Genomic DNA, 22,970 nt, shown 5'->3' on the forward strand with positions numbered 1-22,970 from the left:
ATGTAGATTGAGTTTTTAAAATTATCAGTGAAGATAACAGGCATGTACACACGTAGTTTGTGAGAAAGTTTGTCAAGTGTATAGAGGACAGGGAAAGTGGGGGCTGGATGTAGACCCAGCCTTATTTTCTTTAATACAGAGCATTTCTGTTGTGAAGGAAAAAAGGTATGAGCTTTTTTGTCTGAGAGCAAAAATGCTCTCAGAGCATTTTTGGCCATTTATCAAGTTACTTTTTACTTTAAAATACAGACTCTTAATTTACAAAATGAAGATCGTATGCTCCATAGACATGCTGTAATGATTTTTTAAAAATATTTTTTAAGAGATGTAGTCCCTATTCTTTTTTTTTTTTTTAAGATTTTATTTATTCATTTTTAGAGAGGGAAGGAAGGAAGGGAGGGAGGGAGGAAGGGGGAGAGAGAGAGAGAGAGAGAGAGAGAGAGAGAGAGATATCAATGTGCGGTTGCTGGGGGTTATGGCCTGCAACCCAGGAATGTACCCTGGCTGGGAATCGAACCTGGGACACTTTGGTTCCCAGCCGGAGCTCAATCCACTGAGCTACGCCAGCCAGGGATTAAAAATATTTTTAAAAATTGGACTAACAGGAATGTATTTTTGTGGAAGAAACTTTGGAAAACATAAACAAAGAATTAAATGAACATAAAAATCTGTTGAAACCCCACTGTTAAATACTGTTAACATATTAACTTATAACTTTCTAGTTACACATATGAACTCACTGTATACATGCATATATAAAACTTTTTAACAAATATGATATTGTACATTGTATAATATGCTTTTTTCAAAAACTTAACATGCTACAAGAACATTTTCATGGGAATAAAACCACATTATAATTTTAAATGACTATATGGTTTTCTGTTTTATGGATTTTATCATATTGTGTTTCATAGCTTGCCATCATTGGGCATTTAGTTTGTTCCCAGTTTGTTTTGTTTGTTTGTTTTATTAAATACAACAGAGTGATTAATGTGGAACATCAGGTCAGAGACTTCATGTGTGTTATTCAGAAGTTTTAACATTTCTAATTGCTCTCTGGAAAGTTTGTATTATTTTCTGCTCTTCTTGGTAGCATATGTGGTTACCTGATTCCCTGGACCCTTGCCAACAATGGGTACATTATCACTTGTTTTAATCTTTGCTCACCTGCTAGGTGAAAAATAGGATTTAGTTTTATCTTTAGGTCTGTGTACTGTATTTCCGTAAATGTTTGTTAGCCATTTATACAGATTTTTTGTTTTTGTGAACATCGTGAGAATGAAATGGGTGTATACTAGGAAGGGTTAGTGTTCATTTTACTTAAATCCTCACCCATTTGCAGCCTCCTTCAATAGTCATGGTTCCGATTAAGGAGTAGGAGAATGCTGTAAAGTTTTGTTTTATTGTTGAGGTTATCGTTTTTAGAGATAGACAGTAATGAATTCTCTCTTGATTAAAATTTGGACAATGAACTCAGGCTGCCAGGTTTGAAATCTGCCTTTTACCAGCTGAGGGGTCTCCTGTGGGATCTACTTATCCTCTCTAAGCTTCAGTTATCTCATCTAAATATGAAAAGGATAATAATTTTATCTCTTCATAATAAAGTTATAAGGATTAAATGGGCTAATTTTTGTAAAACATTTCCTACTTTGCTTGGTGCACACACTGTTCGACATTGCCTCAGAGGTGGAATCTCTGAGAAGGTTGCTTCACTTAGATATATGTGATCAGAGGTTTGAGTGCAAGCATGTGCAGAGAGACCTAAGGAGGAAATAGCAGAGTGTGACTTGGGCTGGAGTCTTCAGTTCTGTGCCGAGGTGTTTATTTTGATTCGCTATGTAAAGAAAAAATTTCAGTCGTTTTATTTCCTACCACTGTTAGGTGCTTACCTGATCAGCATTCACCGTAGTTTTTTGTTTCCTGCCAGAGTATCACTGTAGTTACATAGGAGAACATCAGAGGGAAAAGAAAAAATATCAAGACTTGAATAACTGAAGAATTGAATAGACAAATTTTTGAGTTACTGCAAGTTTGCTGTTCTTAGGGAAAATATATACATGTTTCATTTTCTCTCAAATTTAGTAGCTAAAGACATTAATTGAATATTTATTGTATTTGTTACCTTCTATTTGGAATTGTTGATTCTGTATTACATATTAGGTAGAAATGGCTTTAATGATGTCAAGACATAATTTTTATGATAATGGACTTTCTTAAAAGTAGAAATTTATTTTTAATTGTACCTAAATTAAAAATAATGATTTTATATTTAAATACAAATTTATATTTATACTTACATAAATATAGTAAGTATATATATTTAAATTATTTAGGTTTAAGTACTGATGATGAAATAAATTGGTTTATTAGTCCTTTTTAAAATTAATTAACCTCAATCTTCCAAGTGAAATAAACATCATATAATATTCATAAATGTTGCTTAAATCAGTGATCAGTTATTCTATTTTAAATCCCAGTTTTATTTAGAATAAACAATCAGAAACAATCTGAATGTTCAACAATAATGAATAAGTTAACATTGTATGTTTATGAGCAGAAAAGCATGTAAGTAGTAAAAAGATTCTATGTAAATACATTTAATGACATCTGAGAATCTGTTTAGTGAAAAAAATTTAAGCTACATAACAAATCAATGATCCCATTTTTGTAGGGAAAAGTGTGTTTCTGTGTATGCATGAGAATGGAGAAAAAAACTAAAATATGTTGAGGTATTATCTTTGGTGGGATTGCTGGTGATTTTTATTTTCTTCTTCATTAGAACCAGATGTAATTTTGAAATTTGTTACAATAAGCATTTATTTGCAGGGCCATGCTAGTCCCTATGGCACCTTCATAGACACCAGGAAACGACATCCTGCCTTCCTGTGGGCGCAGTGCCAGCCACCTGTGCACCTGCCTGGTCAGGTCACATCGCTTTCATCTTCCACTGCCCTGTTAGGGTTTCTTTCTTTCCTCCCTCCGTCCCTCCCTCCCTCCTTCCTTCCCTCCCTCCCTTCCTTCCCTCCCTCCCTCCCTTCCTTCCTTCCCTATCTTCTTTTTCTTTTTTTCCGCTCCATGATGAACAACATGCATGAATGTACATGATGGCCCTGAATACTTAAATAATAAAAATTATTTTACATAAAAGATTAAAAGTTAACATGACCTTCTAATGCATCTGTTCTGGGCAGGCTACTCTCCTTACCTTACCTTTATTGGGTCATGGGGGACCCTTGAGCTCACTCTTCTTGCCTCTTCTTTTCTACTTACTCTGCTTAAATGTAATCAGTCTTTCAGGATGAGGCAAAAATTACCCTCCTCTTTGAAATATATCTCAATCACTCTAACACATATGGCAATTTCATCTTCATCTGAACTTCTCTTGAACTAGGTTAAGGACATGAATTGAAAGAGTTGATGGTGAATTGGTTTTGTCTTACCTACTAACTCCAGATGACTGGCAGGGACTGCCTAGAGCCCAGTGTTAAGATTCTTGAGCTGCAGCTGGCCTCAGTGGGAGGAGGACTGTCACTGATTAGGAATGTTAGTCCTGCAAGTGGGAAATAGCAGATAGGTAGCATGGTCACATGCATTTTCCCTGCCTGGCTTGGGCAGTAACATTTTTGTGTACTAGTCTTGGTTTGACAATACTGTTTTAAACATGCAAGGCATAAATACCATATCTTAATACTGGTACTTTTAGTTGATGATGTTTATGTTATTGTTATTGTTATCCACTCTGAATTGTTCATGGAGCTAGTTGCTCAATAAATATATTTATGTTGCTCTTCCTTCATTCTTGATGTTCCAGCCCTCTTCCTGGGATAATTCTCCTCATGTTTAAAGCATTTCCTTTAGCCGTTCTTTTAGATCAGATAGATGCGTGATGAATAATCTTAGTGCTTCTTCATCTGAGACTGTTATCTAGAGCACAGCTTCAGAAATCTCTCTCTCTCTCTCTCTCTCTCTCCCCCACTTTGTAGACCCTTTCTGTGAACTGTAGAATCTGTTTACCTGAATGATTGTAAATGGCGTACCTGATACATACCAACTTAAGTCTTTAGCTTCCCATTAGAATAAGCTCAGTGTGTATCATAAGACCTTACAGTTTAATATGTTTAATTTAAACTTGTCCCAATATAGCACATGTTCACTAAAATTTGTAAAACTAACTAAAGAACCTTACAGGAGAACAGTACATGTAAAATTTAGTGATCATGGTACACTTGTCTGTGCAGATGATTTATAAGTTCTAGAGTAAAATTTGTTACAAATAGCAATCAGATGAGAACCTACTTATAAAATAATACAAACATCTGAACATTGTATTCTGAACTGGGGTAACATAAGAATATACATATAAAGCCACTAATTTGTAAGATATTCTCCAATCAGGAGAAAAATCCTAAGTATTCAAACCAAACATGGTATGTTAAAACTGAGAATTCCAGTAAGAGCTTTCTGGTACTTAGTGCTGATATTCTGTATTTTTCTTATTGGGGTTAAAATGTTAAAAAAAAAGGGGGTAATTGAGATATTATTTTCCCTTCTATGTTAAACATACTTTATTATTCTACCTCCTTTCAGAGATATAAGAATGTGCTTATGTCAGGATATATGTGATATTTTTATTGGATGTTAGCATTGGGCTAAGCTCCTTATATGTACTTTATTTGAAAAGTAGACTGACTTTCATATATAGGTATTACAGTTGAAACAGATTTTAAGGTGGTTAAAAAAGCTAACATCTATAAAGATATTTCTTGATTGTGAAAGTGAAATGCAGTCTGTTGGCCCATTATTAGTCTGTCATATTGAACCAGTATTTATTGAGTGACTTATGTATATATGTGCTGATTTCTTTAATCCTTGGCTTGAATTTAAGAATGAAAAAATTTAGAGAAGATATATAACTTGGCAGAGTTATTTAGTAAGTAGTAGAGTTGCAAGTTGAACCCAGGTTTTTGTTAGAATTTATATATGACCAAAAATTTGCATTAATAACACTTGATACTTAACAGAAAAGGTCTTATACACATAAAAATTTATCAATTATTATTTAAAATGGGATATTTAGGTGTTTTATGATTTATAACTCAGGCTTTTAAAAGCCTTGACTGCCATTATCTTGAAAACCCAACTCATGTAGGTTTCTGCTTTATGAAAGTATGTACAAAATTAACTGTGATGTTATCTCTATAGCTGTAGAAAACTGCAGCATAGTAATCTTTATAAACTGAATAATGTTCTTCATGACACAAAAAAAACATAAAATGTTATATTGTTATAGGAGCTACTCGTTTTTTATAATTTCTGTGGTTATGCACATTTTATATGGGACAATACATATATACTACTAATTACAATTATATTTAATCTTTTATTTCTTAAAGATTTGGTCCATGAAATGATACTTTGAAGCTATATCAGTTAATTGTTTGCACTATAGCTTCTGAATATTTTATACTTTAACACTCACTGGATTTTTGGTCAGCTCTGTGAAATGGTTTTGTTTATATTCATTTTGTTACTTTTCTACTCTGTACCCCAAAAGTCACTTTTCTTTTGGATGTCTCTTGATTATTTAATTTGTTTTAAAGTGTTACTTTTATAAATACATTCATAACAGATTTTTGATTGATATAAGAGATGATGAGTAAAATCATGTACTTTTACTGGGAGTAAAAAGTAATTGCATTTTTTCCTAAGCTAATATTTTGAGAAGTATAGATGTAATATGTATATATTTTTTTCAAAGTAAAGGACAATGCCATCATCAGAAGAAATAGGTTTTTTGACCTTTGTTTGTTTGTTTTGTTTTTCAAAATAAATGTCATTATTAACTGGGGCTCCCTGGCCTGGTTCCTTTATACCATTTAACTGAATGATCACTTTAGTGTAATAGTGTTATCATATTTTCCCTTCCTAGTAACACTAGATCTAAAAAATGTTAGTGTATTTTGTTAGTAATTTCTTAAGAGGATATAATCTTTATCATAGCAAGTTTCTGGATTTATAGCATGCTTTCTTTGGCAAAATTATGAAATCATTTTGCCACAAAGGTAAATTAGTATCTTTATTTTAATTTTTTCTTGCCTGCCATGGTATGATTGATGCATAGTGTCTTCCTCTGGAAGGAGACCTAATATTGAAACTGACAGGTGCCACCAGGTTTATTTAGGATAACCTCAGCCTTGTCCCAGTTAGTTTCAAAATGTCTGCCTCATATATGTTGAGCCACTGCATTTCCTGCTTTAGAGCCTTGTGTTATGCCAACATTACTATCTGTGTTGCCTCAACTACAAATTGGATGAACAGCCTGTGACACTTTTTCAATATTATTACATTAAACCAAGTGGATTTTGATTGATAACCTAATATTCAACTAATGCAAAACATCAATCATGGCAAGTATATTAATTATTTAATATTGCAGTCTAATTCAGAAATCGATGTGCTGCATGAGGGGAAGGGAAACTCATGGTTCCCAGAAGATTTAAGACAGGGAATGATTAAAAAAAGACCTGCTGTACTCCCGTGTGTTAGTTCGATACAAATCTTTATTCATTTGCCAATAATCTCTTCCCATTTTCCACTTCAGGACCATTTTATCAGTTTTGAGACCTATAATTGAATTAAGTCTGCTTTCAGCACAGGGCAAAAGGAGTTGCACAAATATTGATGAAGTCATGACAGGGACAACCCAGGAGACAGACCACTAAAGAGGACAGGCCTTTAAAGAGGACCATTTGTTGCAAGATCCCTCTGTCAATGTCTTGGAACTTGCCTCTCTATTTTTAAAAATTTAATGGACTTTGGAACCACTTTTAAGACTTCTATATTTAAATATATATTATAATAACATTTCTATAGCACATTGCCATTTATGGTGTATCTCCATGTACATTATCTTGCACTTTTTCACTGCAACCTTGTGTGTTAGGTAAGGCAGGTTTTACAGAATCTTCACATCAAAGATGTCAATCTGAGCTTTAGAGAAGTGGGCTTATTACCCAAGCTCATGCAACTATTTTGTAAGAGCTTACATTTGAGTGTAGGTATTCTGCTTCTAGAACCAGGATTACATATCATGCTGTCTTGTGTAGTGTTTATGAACTCATGATGCTTTCTCTGTGTTGTTCTGAGATGGCCATCCTTTTTGTGTTTCTGCCCAAAGCAAAGCTAGAGAAAACTGATTTTCATGGAGAACTTATTGAAACATTGGGTGTCCCAATTCATGATACTTATTAAGCTTTATGAAAATGCAAACTTACGAATATAAATGAACATTTCTTAATCTGTTGTATTTTTTACTAGAACAGAATGTCCTCCTTTTATATCTCATAAGAATATTTTTTGGGGGCGAGTGGCTTAAATATATTTTGCTATTGAAATTACCACTCTAGCTTTCTTTTGGTTTATGTTTGCCTTGTTATATCTTCTACTGTATCTTGTCTGGAAATCTTTCTAAATCCTTTTGTTTTCTGTGTCTTTTGTAAATGACACATTGCTGGATTTTGTTTCTTACTCAGTCTGAAAATCTTCTCTGCATTTTAATTCCGATCGTTACAGGTGAATTTTCTTTAGTTTCTTTTTTAGAGATTGATTGCTTAGGTTACAATAATTACTGTGTTTTGTGCCAATCTTTACTTGCTTTCTATTGTAGCTCTTCCTAAATTTATTTCTCATCTTAATGTATTATAGTCCTCAGAACTTTGTTCACATAATGTCTTTGATTAATTTCCTAAGACTTTGTATGCAGAAAACTTTTTACTTTTTCTTTCAATTTAAATAATAGTTTACCTAACTGTATATTGACTTTTTCCATAACTTTTTCATATTTAATTTCTAAAAATCCTCAGTTTTGAAGATGTTATTATGCTTACATTATATTCTTTTGCTCAGCCTGTTCTATTTTTCTCTAGATGAGGTTGCTCCATAGTTATTTTTTCCAATCCTGTGTTTACACACTTCAGAGATCTTGAAATTTTCCGTGGGCTTCTCTTTTTACTTCCTGCAACATATAGCTGCTTTGGCTAGTAATTTTAATCTAAGGAGAGGGATAAATGTCTAGGTTCTGGCTGGTGTTCCTCCAGGTTATTTAAAAACTAGAGTTCAGAGCCTCTGGTGTTTTACTCTGACCTCAATCAACCACTTTTTCCATTGTGTCCTCCTACTCCATAAAAAAATAAAATACAATTTATTACTAAGGATTTACAGAGGAAACTGCATTGAGACTGGTGGGAAAGCAGCGATGCAAAAAGGGCTGGCCCTGCTCCCACAGGTGGTGGCTGAGATTCACAAGGTTCCCCCTAAGAAGCGTGGAGTCTCAATCCCAAGGTGGGCTTCCCAGCCCAGAGCACAAAAATGGGGAAGAGGTGCCCATACACATCTGGCTATGAAAGTCAAAAGGGATTCTGTCCATCAGAGAGAGCTGGAAGTGTTACTAGAGACGTAGGCACCCTCTTAAAGGGCCAATGTGAAAACCTCATTTACAGCCACCAGAAATCAAAAGACATGTTGAAACACAGGGAAATGAGAACAAAACTATCCAAATAAGTATTTTGCTGGTACACAGCAAAAACAATCCTAAGAGGGAAATTCATAGCATTACAAGAGTACCTCAAGAAAAAAGAAAAATCTCAAATAAACAATCTAATTCTACTCTTAAAAAAATAAAAAACTAGAAAAAGAACACCAACAAAGCTCAGGGTGAGTAGAAGAAAGGAAATAATAAAGATCAGAGCAGAAATAAACAAAATGGAGTCAATGAAACAAGAGCTGGTTCTTTAAAAGAATAAATAAGATTGACAAACCTTTAACCAGATTCATCAAGAAAAAAAGAGAAAGAATCCAAATAAATAAAATCAGAAATGAAAGAGAAGGGATAACTGACACCAAAGAGATATAAAGGATTGTTTTAAAAAATATTGTAAACAACTGTATAGCAAAAATTTGGACAATCTGGATGTAATGGAAAATTCCCAGAAACATATAGTCTCCCAGGACTGAATCAGGAAGAGCCAGGAAATCTGAAGAGACAGATTAGACTAGTTAAATTGAAGCAATATTCAGAATACTCCCAACAAACAAAAGTCCTGAACTGAATGGCTTCACTGGTAAATTTTACCAAACATTCAAAGAAGAACTAACACCCATCTTTTTCAAACTATTCCAAAACTTTCATGAGGAGGGAAGACTCTGAAACTCATTTTATGAGGCCACATTATCCTAATTCCAAAACTAGGTAAAGACACTACAAAGAAAAAAAAATTATAGGCCAATATCCCTGATAAATATAGATGCTAAAATCCATAACAAAATATTGGCAAACTGGATCCATCAATACATTAAAAAGATCATACAGCACGATCAAATGGAATTATTCACAGAATGCAAGGTTGGTACAATATCTACAAATCAATGAACATGATATATCACATAAACAATGAAGGATAAAAACTATATGATCTTATCAATAGATGCAGGAAACTCATTTGATAAAATCCAGCATCCATTTAATGATAAAAACTCAGCAATGTGGAAAAGTGAACATATCTCAATGTACTAAAAGGTATATGTGACAAACCTGCAGCCAATATCATACTCAATGGGCAAAAACTACAAGCGTTTCCTTTAAGAACAGTGACAAGACAGGGATGACAGCTATTACCACTCTTACTCAACATAGTACTGGAAATCCTTGCCACAGCAGTCAGACAAGACAGAAATAAAAGACACCTAAACTGGAAAGGAAGAGGTAAAACTGTCATCATTTGAGATGACATGATGATATATGTAGAGTACCCTAAAGCTTCCACCAAAAAATACTAGAACTGATAGGTGAATTCAGTAAATTAGTAGGATACAAAATAAATGGCCAGAAATTAGTTCCATTTTTATACACCAATAATGAACTATCAGAAAGGGGAACTAGGAAAACAATGTCATTTACAATTGTATCAAAAAATACCTAGGATTAAATTTAACAAAGGATGTAAAGAAACTGAAGAAATACAAAGACGTGGAAGCACTTCGTGTTCATAGGAAGGAAGAATTATCATTAAAATATCCATACTACCTAAAGCCATCTAGAGATTCAGCACAGTTCCTATCAAGATACTAATGGCATATTTCACTGAACTAGAACAGATATTCCACAAATTTACATGGAACCACAAAAGGCTTTGAATAGCCACAGCAATCTTGAGAAAGAAGAACAAAGCTGGAGGAATGACACGACTTGAAATCAAACTATACTATAAGGCCATAGCAATCAAACACAACATGGTACTGGCATATAAACAGACATATAGATCAATGAAACAGAAGGGAGAACACTGAAATAAACCCACACCTTTTTTTAAAAATATATTTTATTGATTATGCTATTACAGTTGTCCCATTTTCCCCCTTCACTCCCCTCCCCCCCTGCCTACCCCCTCCCACCCACATTCCCCCCCTTTAGTTCATATCCATGTGTCATAAGTCCTTTAGCTTCTACATTTCCCACACCATTCCTGCCCTCCCCCTGTCTATTTTCTACCTATTGTCTATGCTACTTATTCTCTATATCTTTTCCCCCTCTGTCCTCCTCCCGCTTCCCTGTTGTTAACCCTCCATGTGATCTCCATTTCTGTGGTTCTGCTCCTGTTCTCTTTGTTTGCTTAGTTTGCTTTTGTTTTAGGTGTGATAGTTGCTAATTATGAGTTTGGTGTCTTTTTTTACTGTTCATATTTTTTCCATCTTCTTTTTCTTACATAAGTCCCTTTAACATTTCATAAAATAAGGACTTGGTAATGATGAACTCCTTTAACTTGACCCTATCTGAAAAGCACTTTATTTGCCCTTCCATTCTAAATGAAAACTTTGCTGAATAGAGCAGTCGTGGATGTAGGTCCTCGCCTTTCTTGACTTGGAATACTTCTTTCCAGCCCCTTCTTGCCTGTAAGGTCTCTTTTGAGAAATCAGCTGACAGTCTGATGGGCACTCCTTTGTAGGTAACTGTCTCCTTATCTCTTGCTGCTTCTAGAATTCTCTCCTTCATTTTAATCTTGGCTATTGTAATTATGATGTGCCTTGGTGTGTTCCTCCTTGGATCCAAGCTCTTTGGGACTCTCTGAGCTTCCTGGATTTCCTGGAAGTCTATTTCCCTTGCCATATTGGGGAAGTTCTCCTTCATTATTTGTTCAAATAACTTTTCCACTTGTTGTGTTTCCTCTTCCCCTTCTGGTACCCTTATAATTCAGATATTGGAATGTTTAAAGGTGTCCTTAAGGTCCCTAAGCCTCTCCTCATTTTTTTGAATTCTTGTTTCTTCATTCTCTTCTGTTTGGTTGTTTCTTTCCTCCTTCTGGTCCCTTCCATTAATTTGAAACACAGTTTTCTTTCCATCACTATTGGTTCCGTGTGCATTTTTCTTCATTTCACTTATTGTGGTCTGCATTTGTTCATCTAATTTATGACTCAAGTCCACCAATTCTGTGAGCATCCTGATCACCAGTGCTTTGAATCATGCATCTGATAGGTTGGCTATTTCTCAGTTGCTTAAAAAAATTGGCTCTGGGACTGTTAACTCTGTTTGAGCCATCTTTTTTATTTTACTTTTTTCCTTTGGTCTGGTCGCCCCTGTTACGTATGAGGGGTGGAGCCTTAGGTGTTCACCGGGCCTGGGCACCTCAGTCGCTGGGTTGTGACGTTGTATGTGGGGGCGGGGTCCAAGAGGGAACAATGGCGCCCACTCCGCTCCCACCAGGGCTCCAGTCCCCCTTGCCGCTTCCCACAAGCAAATTGGTCCCCTCTGGTGCTGGCTCCCGGGTGGGTGGGCTTGTGCACTCTCTTGGACTGTGGGTTTCTCCAAGGAGCCTCTTGTGAGGCTGAGAGAATCTCCCGGCCTCACCTTCCACAGCTGTTTTCAGTCGGTGCCTTCAGGTTTTGTGTCCTGGCGCTGGGTCCCTGGGTTGCACGGTCTGTGTTGCTGCCCGTTTTCTCTTATTTTGTCTACACTCGAATGTATGGCTGTGGACAGCCAGCAGCCTTGCGCGCCTCACTGGGTCTGCTCGTTGCCTCCCTCACCCAGGGTCTGCCACCAGTCCGTCAGCTGCCCCTGTGCTTCTGGGGTCCGCCAACTGCCATCTGCGCCCTGTGTACGTGCATCTGCCAGCCACCGATTTTTCCTGCCGGGACCCCTCGACCCTTCTCTGTAGGGCCTCCAATTCCGCCCCTCCTTACCGGACTGGATGTATGGTATTCAGACTTCCGTTCATTTCTCTGTTCTGGTTGTTTTTTGTTTGTAAATTCTTTTTGTCCTTAGTTTTGGTTGGGCGAGGAGGTACAGTGCGACCACCTATGCCTCCATCTTGGATCCTCTCCAACCCACACCTTTATGGTCAATTAATATTTGACAAAGGAGGCGAGAACATACAATGAGGTAAAGATAGTCTATTCAATAGTGAAAGTAGACCACCAATTCACATCATACACAAGAATAAACTGAAAATGGATTCATGACTTAAATGTTAGATTGGAAACCTTGAAAATCCTATAAGAAAACATAGGCAGTAAAATCTCAGACATTTCTCATAGGAGTGTTTTGTTTTGTTTTGTTTTTCTGATATATTTTCTTGGGCAAGGAAAACAGAAAAAGAAACTTATGGGAGACTATCAAAATAAAAAGGTTTTGCACAGCAAAGGAAACCTTCAATGAAGTGAAGACACTCCACTGTATGGAAGAGCATATTTATCCATGATATATCAAATAAGGGGTTAATATCCAAAATTTATAAAGAACTTACAAAACTGAACATCAAGGGGCAAAGAAAGGACCTGAGTAGACACGTCTTTGAAGAGAACACACAGAAGTCTAACAGACATATGAAAAGATGCTCAACATCACTAATCATCAGAGAAATGCACATTGAAACCACAATGAGTTACTACCTCACACCTGTCAGAATTGCTATCATCAGTAAATCAACCAAGTGCTGGCAAGGACGTGGAGAAAAGGGAGCCATCATGCACTGTTGGTGAGAATGTAGGCTGGTGCAGCCTTCTGAAAAGCAGTACAGAGTTACCTCAAAAAATTAAAAGTGCAACTGCTTTATGATACAGTGATTCCCCTTCTGGGAATATATTTGAAGAAACGAAAAATAGTTATTGGAAAGGATAGATGCACCCCCGCATTCATTACAATAGTCAAGATTTGCTAGCAGCCCAGTTGCCCATCAGTTAGGTGAGTGGATCCAAAAGCTACGGTACGTTTACACAATGGGATACTACTTGGCCATAAAAAAGAAGGGAATCTTCCCTTTTACAACAACAGGGATAGACCTGGAGACTGTTGTGCTAAGTGAAATAAGCCACTTAGAGAAAGACAAATACCATATGATTTCACTTGCATGTGGAGTCTAATAAACAAACTGAACTAACAAGCAAAATAGAAACAGAGTCATAGATACAGAGAACAAACTGACAGCTGTCAGAGGAGAGGAGGTAGAGTAGGGGAGCTGGGTGAAACAGATAAAGGAATTAAGCAAAAAAAGAGAAAAAAGGGAAAGGAAAAGAAACAACTCATGGACACTGGCAATTGTATGGTGAGTACCAGCAGGAAAGAGAGGGGTCAGGGGAGGTAGAAGAAGGTTAAAGGAGGGATAAATGGTGATGGCAGGAGACTTGGCTTGGGGTAGTAAAACACACAATGCAATATACAGATGATGTGTATAGAATTGTACACCTGAAACCTATATAATTATACTAACCAGTATCACCCCAATAAATTCAATGAAAATTTTTAAAATACAAAAAGAAAAAAGCAGAGTAAAACAACTGCCCATCAAACACATACACAGCTCCTAATACTACTGCCCCGAACAACCACTCACTATTGTATTTGCCTTGCTTTTTGTGTGGTGTGGAGGTAGAGCAGGGCTGTGCAGGGCCACTCAGAGACCTGAGCTGGTTGCCACCAACTCTCAAAGCTTGTTCTATGACAATTAGATGTCAGACCCTTCTTAGTGAATTCATGCTTTGATAGGCACCCTGTAGGGTACCAGGGTATAAAGGTTAAAAAGATGTAATCTGTATTCTTGAATAGCTTTCATTTTGGTGGTGTCAATGGGGAAGTAAACAGGTAATTTATAATCAAGTGTGATAAAATCTATGGATGGGTCCCCTTTTCTCCACAACCTCTCCAACACTTGTTGTTTGTTGCTTTGTTTATGATGGCCATTCTAACCATGTGAAGTGGTATCTCATTGTGGTTTTAGAGGTTGTGGAGAAAAGGGGACCCTAGTGCATTGTTGATGGGATTGCAGACTGGTACAACCACTTTGGAAAACAATATGGAATTGCCTCAGAAAACTAAAAATGGATCTGCCTTTTGACCCAGCAATTCCACTGCTGGGATTATGTCCTAAGAACCCTGAAACACCAATCCAAAAGAACCTATGCACCCCAATGTTCACAGCAGCACAATTTATAATAGCCAAGTGCTGGAAGCAACCTAGGTGCCCATCAGTATATGAATGGATCAAAAAACTATGGTACATTTACACAATGGAATTCTATGCAGCAGAAAGAAAGGAGCTCCTACCCTTTACAACAGCATAGATGCAGCTGGAAAGCATTTTGCTGAGTGAAATAAGCCCGCAGTGAAAGACAAATACCATATGATCTCACCTTTAACAGGAACCTAAACAACAGAACAAACAAACAAGCAAAATATAACCAAAGACACTGAAATAGGGAACAGGCTGACAGTGACCAGAGCTGAGAGGGGAGGGAATTTCAAGGAGGAATGGGAAGGGTTTAAAGGAACAAATATAAAGGACACATGGACAAAAATTAGGGGGGGGTGGAAATGGGGGGAGTGGGGAGGGATAAGGGAGTGGGGAGGGATGGGTGGGTGGGCTGGGATGGGAGGAGTAAAGGACAGAAAACTGTACTTGAACAATGATTAAAATAAAATTTAAAAAGTCTGTGGATGGGAACTCATTGAAAGAGCTCATTACTTCATTTCTGAGTAAGAGAGAAGGTTTCCCCAGTGGAGTTATGGTGTAAGTTAAGTCCTGAAGGATTTTTTGTTATTGTTGTTTAAAGCTAGATCAGTAGAATTAGAGAATGGGAGAAAAGGGGCATTTCTGGTAGAAAGAGTAAGTGGTTCAGTAGTGGGAGGAGCCAAGTTAGTAATTTTTTTGTGACTGTTGCCATCACTTCCCATGTGATAAAGCTTTGGAAAGATAGAGGGAATGAGTAAATGGGAGAATAGCAGAAAGGATATCCCTGACTTTGAGAAGGGAATTGATATGATCAAGTTTATATTTTAGAACAATTTTTCTGTATTGTGCAGAATGAATTGAGGTGGTACAAGGCAGGAGCAGTTTTTAAGCATTAGGAGGCTCTGTGTTAATATGGGAGAAAAAAGGTGAGGTCAGCAATCTCTTCTAGTAATCTGGAAGAGAAAAGAAAAGGCCTAAAACAGCTAGTGCTTGTGAAGATAAGAGTGATTAAATCTAAATGATAACTAAGGGTGTCGGACGGTCAAGACCTTGCGGTTGAATGTCTTTGTCTGGTAGTGAGGGGGAGAGGGCTGTGTTAAGGATGATGCCTAGTTTTCTTTTAGGCATACCATTCTAAAAGTGTATTCCCTAAATGTCACTTACTTTAAAGAATCATAATAATGTAATAGCCTAGTCAGTCACTCCTTTCTCCTTCCTTTCTCCTCTCCCTCTTTAGGAATAGTTTCTTATCCTTGATTCCAAAATGCAAACAGCTCAAAGAATTAAGAGATTTTTCCTAACATTATGACAAACTCAGTTGAGAGCAAAACCGACCCTAAAATGAAATTACTTAGAGACTTTGTCCCATTTTGTGGGGACGTTCATATGTTTCTTTTAGAATTATTAATGTGTATGATGGGATGCTGCTTCAAGCCACGCTGTCAGTGTTACATGACATATTATACCAAAATATTCTGATGAAGCTAGTCTAGCCCCATGGTTTCACATAATTAATTATGGATTTGTACTTGGAACCTGAACATTTTTTGTTTTTTTATACTGCCATATTAATTTCTAATAAGAATCATTATGTGACAGTGTGATAGAGCAAACTGTAAGATAGATCGTCAAGTGAAGCTACAAAACAATGTGTATAGTATACTTACTTCTGTTTGGGTTTTAAAAAACAGGAGACAGAAATATACCCACACATGCACATACACACATACACACAGAAGCAGAATATCTTTAGAAGGACAAAGAGCTAATATTAGTGATTGAGAACTGGGAGTCAGTGATAGGAGGAAGACTTAATTTTATTGTTGTGCACACATATATATTGCACTGTCAGATGCTTCACTATATACGTTGTTCTTTTTTAGATTTCAAATTACACAAATAATCATATAAGAATGTCCTTGTGAAAACATAAAGATCCATTTGCCTTCCAGATTCAATAAATCCACTAACTTTGTAATAATAAAGTTCAAAATAATTATTTATGTAACGATTAGCTTTTCCTGACACCTCGTTGTAATTTATTCCTATCATTTGTCATTACGACTGCACCCAGAGAATGAGTTTCAGAAATTCTTACACTTTGAAACGTTGAGTACACATCGTATTGCTAAGATGGCCAGAAGCAGAAAGAGAAGAGAATGGCTAAAAATGAGTGCTTTGCTTAATCAGTAGACTTTGGAATTTGTTCCCAGTATGTCACACTGGGCAGTGAGAGCAAACGGTGGAAGCGATGAGTTTAGTTTTCAGGCAGTGGATTCAAAGGGAAAAAAAGATAGGGAAATTTGGAAAGATTGTATAGCAAGACAAATGAAACACAGAAGTATATTTTTGGCAATGAAACATGGAGACAGAAATAAAGAGAAAAGAAATAAAAGGCCCTTCAGTGAAAGAAAGAGGTGTGAGGAAAAAATTAAAACATCATGAATTCGACTTCCGGCCAAGATGGAGGCATAGGTAGACACACAGTGCCTCCTCGCACAACCAACATAGAGACAACAAAAATTTAGAAACAGAATAACAACCAGAACTGACAGAAAATTGATCTGAATGGAAGTGGGACAACTAAGAAGTTAAAATAGACATGTTCATCCAGACCGGTAGGAGGGGCAGAGTCAGGCAGCTGGGCGCGGTTCGCAGCTCGGAGAGCAGAGAGCACTGGGACCGGCCACGTAAGGCATCCGGGGCGCCCAAGACCGAGGCGGGCGGAACCTGAGCGCGCAAGCCGCAACCAGCAGACCCAGCGAGGGGCAGTTGTGAAGCAAGGCACTGTGTGGACACCCAGGATCACAGCGCTGGGAAATAGAGCCTCAGGGCACTGATTGAAAACACCTGTGGGGGTTGAGGCGGCAGCGGGAGAAACTCCAGCCTCACAGGAGATGTCGTTGGAAAGTCCCATGGGGTGCACAAGCCCATCCACATGGGAATTGGCACCAGAGGGCCCCCAGTTTGCTCTGGGGAAGCAGCGGAAGGGACTGAGGTCTCATGGAGCGCAGAGCAAGCGCCATTGTTCCCTCTTGGACCCCGCCCCCACACACGTCACCACCCAGTGACTGGGGTGCCCCACTCTAGTGAACACCTAAGGCTCTGCCCCTCCGCCCCTCAGGTGCAACCAGACCAAGGGGGGGGGGGGGCAGGGAGAAGGATCAAACAGAATTAAAAGCCCTGCAGTCAGTTTTTTTTTAAGTGACTGAGAAATAGCCAACCTATCAGATGCACAGTTCAAAGCACTGGTGATCAGGATGCTCACAGAACTGGTTGATTTTGGTCCCAAATTAGATGAACAAATGCAGGCTACAATAAGTGAAATGAAGGAAAATGCACAGGGAACCAATAGTGATGGAATGAAAGCTGGGTCTCACATCAATGGAGTGGACCAGAAGGAGGAAAAAAAACATACAACCAGAAAAGAATGAAGAAACAAAAATTCAAAAAAATGAGGAGAGGCTTAGGAACCTGCAGGACATCTTTAAACATTCCAACATCCGAATTATAAGGGTACCAGAAGGAGAAGGAGAGCAACCAGTGGAAAACTTCTTTGAACAAATAATAAAGGAGAATTTCCCCATTCTGGCAAAAAGACTTCCAGGAAGCTCAGAGAGTCCCAAAGAAGTTGGACCCAAGGAGGAATACACCAAGGCACATTATAATTACTTTAGCCAAGGTAAAAATGAAGGAGAGAATCCTAGAAGCAGCAAGAGAAAAGGAGACAGTAACCTACAAAGGAGTTCCCATCAGACTGTCAGCTGATTTCTCAAAAGAGATCTTACAGGCAAGAAGGGGCAAGGACCTACGTCCGAGATTGCTCTATCCAGCAAAGTTTTCATTTAGAATGGAAGGGCAGATACAGTGCTTCTCAGATAAGGTCAAGTTAAAGGAGTTCATCATTACCAAGTCCTTATTTTATGAAATGTTAAAGGGACTTATGTAAGAAAAAAAAGATGAAAAAACATGTGTAGTAAAATGACAGCAAACTCACAATTATTAACAACCACACCTAAACAAAAACAAAAACAAACTAAGCAAGCAACTAGAACAGGAACAGAACCACAGAAATGGAGATCACATGGAGGGTTAGCAGCAGGGGAGTGGGAGAAAGAGAGAGAAAGAAAAGGAACAGAGAATAAGTAGCATAGACGGTAGGTAGAAAATAGAGAGGGGAAGGGCAAGAATAGTATGGGAAATGTAGAAGCTAAAGAACTTACGACATATGGACATGAGCTAATGGGGGGGATTTGGGTGGGAGGGGCGTGTAGGGTGGAGGGGAATGAAGGGAAGTGGGACAACTGTAATAGCATAATCAATAAAATATATTAAAAAACAAAAAATATCATGAATGCAATACTGTTTTGGGTTGTTTACTGTTCCATATTTTTCCCTGCAATATGGTAGAAGTATAATTTCATGTTTAAAAACATCAGCCTTGGTATTCATGATGGAATTAAAAACAACTGCTTGATCAAAGTGAGAAAAATCAAAGTCCATCTATCACTAATAAATTAGTATAGACTAAAATCAGGATAAAAAACTGCAACTATTTGCCACATTTCACCAAATGTATATTTAAATTTGCTACTTGCACATGTATTTATATTTTTAATTCTATCAGCAATGTTTTGTTTACAATGAAGAGCAAGAAATTAAATGCTTAATTATATTAATATATTTGATGTCTGTGTTTTCTTTGGTGATAGTTTTTTTAGTATTGTAATTGTCTTAAGTCTTGATTTGTAGTGTGCACTAAATTAATAAAATTAATGTCAAGAAAAATTTATTAAAATTTAGTTGTTTAGCTATGCAATTATGAACGTATTGTTTATGTGCATATTCCTTATATAAAAATACAACCACTGATGGATGGATATTTGATAAAGCAAATATAGTAAGATGTCAATTGTAGAATCTAGATGGCAGATAGAATCTGTATGTTTGAACATTTTCATAATGTTGGAAAAACAAACTAATGGAAAAGCTAATGTGAAATAAACAGATACATTAACAGTGAAGTAATAGTGTACTTGACTTCATGTTGTTGTGTACTGACTTTGAAAAGTCTGAAGCATTCTTTGTTAGTGGAACACCAATTTAACAGTAATATTGGTAAATATAAGTAAATTATCTGTTCCTTTTTGATGGAAATTGTTTTGTCCTTAAAAAGAGTGTTATTTGAACACTAGTAAAGATACATGAAAAAATTCTAAGGGTTTATAAAACAGTTTTGAGGTAAAAAGATTAGACAAGGGTTTAGCAACTATTTAAAACTTTTATTCTTCTATTTTAGGGAATCTGGAAACATCAAAGCTGGATTAGAACATCTGGTAAGTTCTAATTTTCTCTTGAACATTTGCATCATCTTTGATATCTGCATTCTAAATGAACACTTTTGAATGAGCTTTGAATACCTTGTATTGAGAAAGTCAACCATTTCCCAAAGGGTCAGCTTACTGTTATTATGTGATGGCACTTACATTTTCATTTATCCTATCATTTCAAGGGAATTTAAATTTTTTTAAATTACTTTTTTTTTTTGATGTAGAGATGAAATAAAATGGATGACAATCCTTGGATTGATGATCGCTTTAATTATAAAAAAATGTTTGGTTTAGAGTTTTTGGCGTATCTTGATCTGACAAAAACAAGCTTGTGTTTTAAGAAAAACACAAATATTGCATGCATAAATATGGTATGTTTTAGCAATTTAACGGCTTTGAAAGAAGTGCACAGCTTTGTTTTTCCTAATGTCTTTGCTTTATGAATAATTCATTGGTTTAAACTACATTCAGTTTAGAATACAAAATAATTGAGATGCAAAATTTTTTGTTTAAGTAAACATATTTAAAGCATAAGTGAAATTCAAACTGAGTTAACATTAAAATCTGTCCATTGATCAAAATATTAGAAAAAACTATTCTGTTATAACAGGTCCAAAATTCATTGAACTAACCACACTGAGTGTTCATTATAACATTAAGTAGTTCATTTAAACAGAGCATTATAAAGTCATGCTCTGGTTTCTGGTCAAATCCAAATGTTGAATAATTAATAAGAGAGACTCTTTTGTAAATACACTCTAAGTACTTTTTTAATGCAAGACCTCATTCGTATATCATATTGTAGCTTTGTTAACTATTAATGTGCTTTTGTTCTTCTCCCACAAAAGCACAGTAGTAGCAAGAGGCAGCCTAATTTTGACTTATTATAATAGAAGGGTTCTAAGGGACTTTTGGTTTTCCTTTTACTAGCTAAAGCAAACGGGGGAAAATTATACTTTAAAAAATGATCCTAAAAATTGAAGATAATTATTAAAAAGCAAGATATAATAATCTAGTTAGAAAGTGTGAACTATCGATCAGTCCAGATTAGAAGTAAATAAATTACATTGTTATTCTCTTTATTAAAAATTGCACCCTGAATCCCTGTTAATCACCTCATAGTGGCACATGTATATAGGACATGACAGAAGTATGAAAAAGCTTAAGACAGCAAATTTCAGTATCAGTTGGGGTTTTATAACAAGGAACAACACCTACCGTAGTGTCAAAATGAGCTGCCTTTTATAGGCTTCTTGTAAATTATTTATTAAAAAGACTTTATACTTGGTTCATATTTTTCAGTAAATAATAATGAGTTATATTTTTAAAATTTCATATTCTTGTACTTACTAGCATGATCTCGTGTTCAGTGACTGTTTTCTGCATTTAAACTCTCCTTGTAATCTTGTGTACGCAGCGCTGGTTTTCCAGCTGTGCCTAGGGCGGCCAGGAAGGCTCCTCAGAGCAGGTGGCACTCCAGACTTCCTCCGCCCACTTTAAGCAGAGTAGTTCACTTCCAGTTATTGTGTACATTTTTAAACTTTCAAAATAAGATTTGATCTGAAGAAAGAGTTCTTCAACTAAAAATATTTTAAAAACCTTTGGTGAAGCTTAGCCATTTATTAAAGTCAAGAGTGATTGTTAATTATTCTTTCTTATTCTTGAACCTAAGTTATATTTCATTTTTATCTGTGACATATACATCAGATATATTCATTTGTATTCATTTCAAATATATTCATTTTAGGGGTGAGAGAGCCTATATAACAGATAGTGGGAAGTAGATGATTTTACTACATTTTATCTAAGTTGTACAAAAGACTGTAACTTAACATTGTAAAATCGACTCAACTCTGAATTGTTAACAATGATATGATTACATGATTATACCACACACGTATACACATACATATAAGTTGCTTTGTGTACTAGTAATATTCAGAAAAGTCAGTGATATTCTTCATAACCACCAGAGAAGGAAGTGAAGTCAAGCATTTATTGGTTGAGCATTTGTGAAACCTGTCCCCCAGTTGTGGGCTCCTTAGGTTTGTGACTCACCACTTTCTGACTGGGCAGATACTCACAGCCCTTGCCATCCAACACTGATGGCCCTTCTTTGATTTGGCTGTATTGCCAAATGCAGTTAGAAGTATAACTTCTAGTAGGTTGATTTCATAAAATACGTCATATAAACCTCAAATGAGAAGAACATTCCACACACTGAAATAATTTCTTCTTTATGTAGCCTTTGCTTTTTCACATTTATTTTGTTCTGTCATTCCTTTATTTCTGTGTTGCCAGCTTTCCTTGGGAACTGTCTAGCATGTTGTTCTTAGCTTAATAGACTTATAATACACTGCCCAGCACCATTTTATTTTTTGTTTTCAAAAACTTGTCTCCGATCCATAAAGCCTATGTCTATTTGAGGTTCTAGACAGAGCTTGTGAAGTTTGGTGCTGCATCATCACTGATGATTTGTGCCTGATAATTGCAAAATGGAAATTTTCCACCTCTTCTGCTCCCCCATTCTTAGCGAACAGTATTCTACTAAGGAAGAGCCTACCCTTCTTTCTTGTTTGATTTGTATTGTGAACAAGGACTAGTGGATTTTTATTTTACTAAATAGGTTATCATTAATTACTTTCTGTATTACTTTGATGCTCAAGTTGTCCCCTATTTGTCTAGGAAGTGTGCTTTCAGAATGGCTGCTGAGTCCTTTAGACATACCCCATCTTCTTTCTTTCTTTCTTTCTCTCTCTCTCTCTCTCTTTCTTTCTTTCTTTCTTTCTTTCTTTCTTTCTTTCTTTCTTTCTTTCTTTCTTTCTTTTTTTTTGTTAAGTGCTCCCTGTACTCTGGCACAACAATATAATCCAGGCTCTATACCTCCCCTGCCCCACTCCTGGAGTCAGGCATTTCTTCAAATTACCATTTCATTTAGAGGAAGATAGTACTTGCAAGTCAAGACCTGACATGTGATGTGGTCTTTGTCTCTGGGATTTTATTACTTCTAGGATCTTTCAGTGTTAGATTAGATAAATAGGTGGGTAGGTAGGTAGGTATTTTTAAGAAATTATGAGTTATAACAATGCTTTCCATTTCAATCCAAACCACAAAATTCTTCCTTGCCCCCCCATTTCATATC

The 22,970-nt window shown here is 36.5% G+C and overlaps 1 protein-coding gene across 1 annotated transcript in view; it reads left to right on the top strand.

Annotated features, from left to right (window-relative positions):
- The window catches only part of RSRC1 (arginine and serine rich coiled-coil 1), a 333,501-nt gene that overhangs the window by 146,641 nt on the left and 163,890 nt on the right, over positions 1–22,970 (top strand). Inside the window, exon 5 of the mRNA XM_036017604.1 lies at positions 19,798–19,834. Coding sequence (XP_035873497.1) covers positions 19,798–19,834 — 37 coding nt within the window. The remainder of the gene's footprint in view (positions 1–19,797; positions 19,835–22,970) is intronic.

The sequence above is a fragment of the Phyllostomus discolor genome, chromosome 2 (genome assembly GCF_004126475.2).
Source record: "Phyllostomus discolor isolate MPI-MPIP mPhyDis1 chromosome 2, mPhyDis1.pri.v3, whole genome shotgun sequence".
Lineage (NCBI taxonomy): Eukaryota > Metazoa > Chordata > Mammalia > Chiroptera > Phyllostomidae > Phyllostomus > Phyllostomus discolor.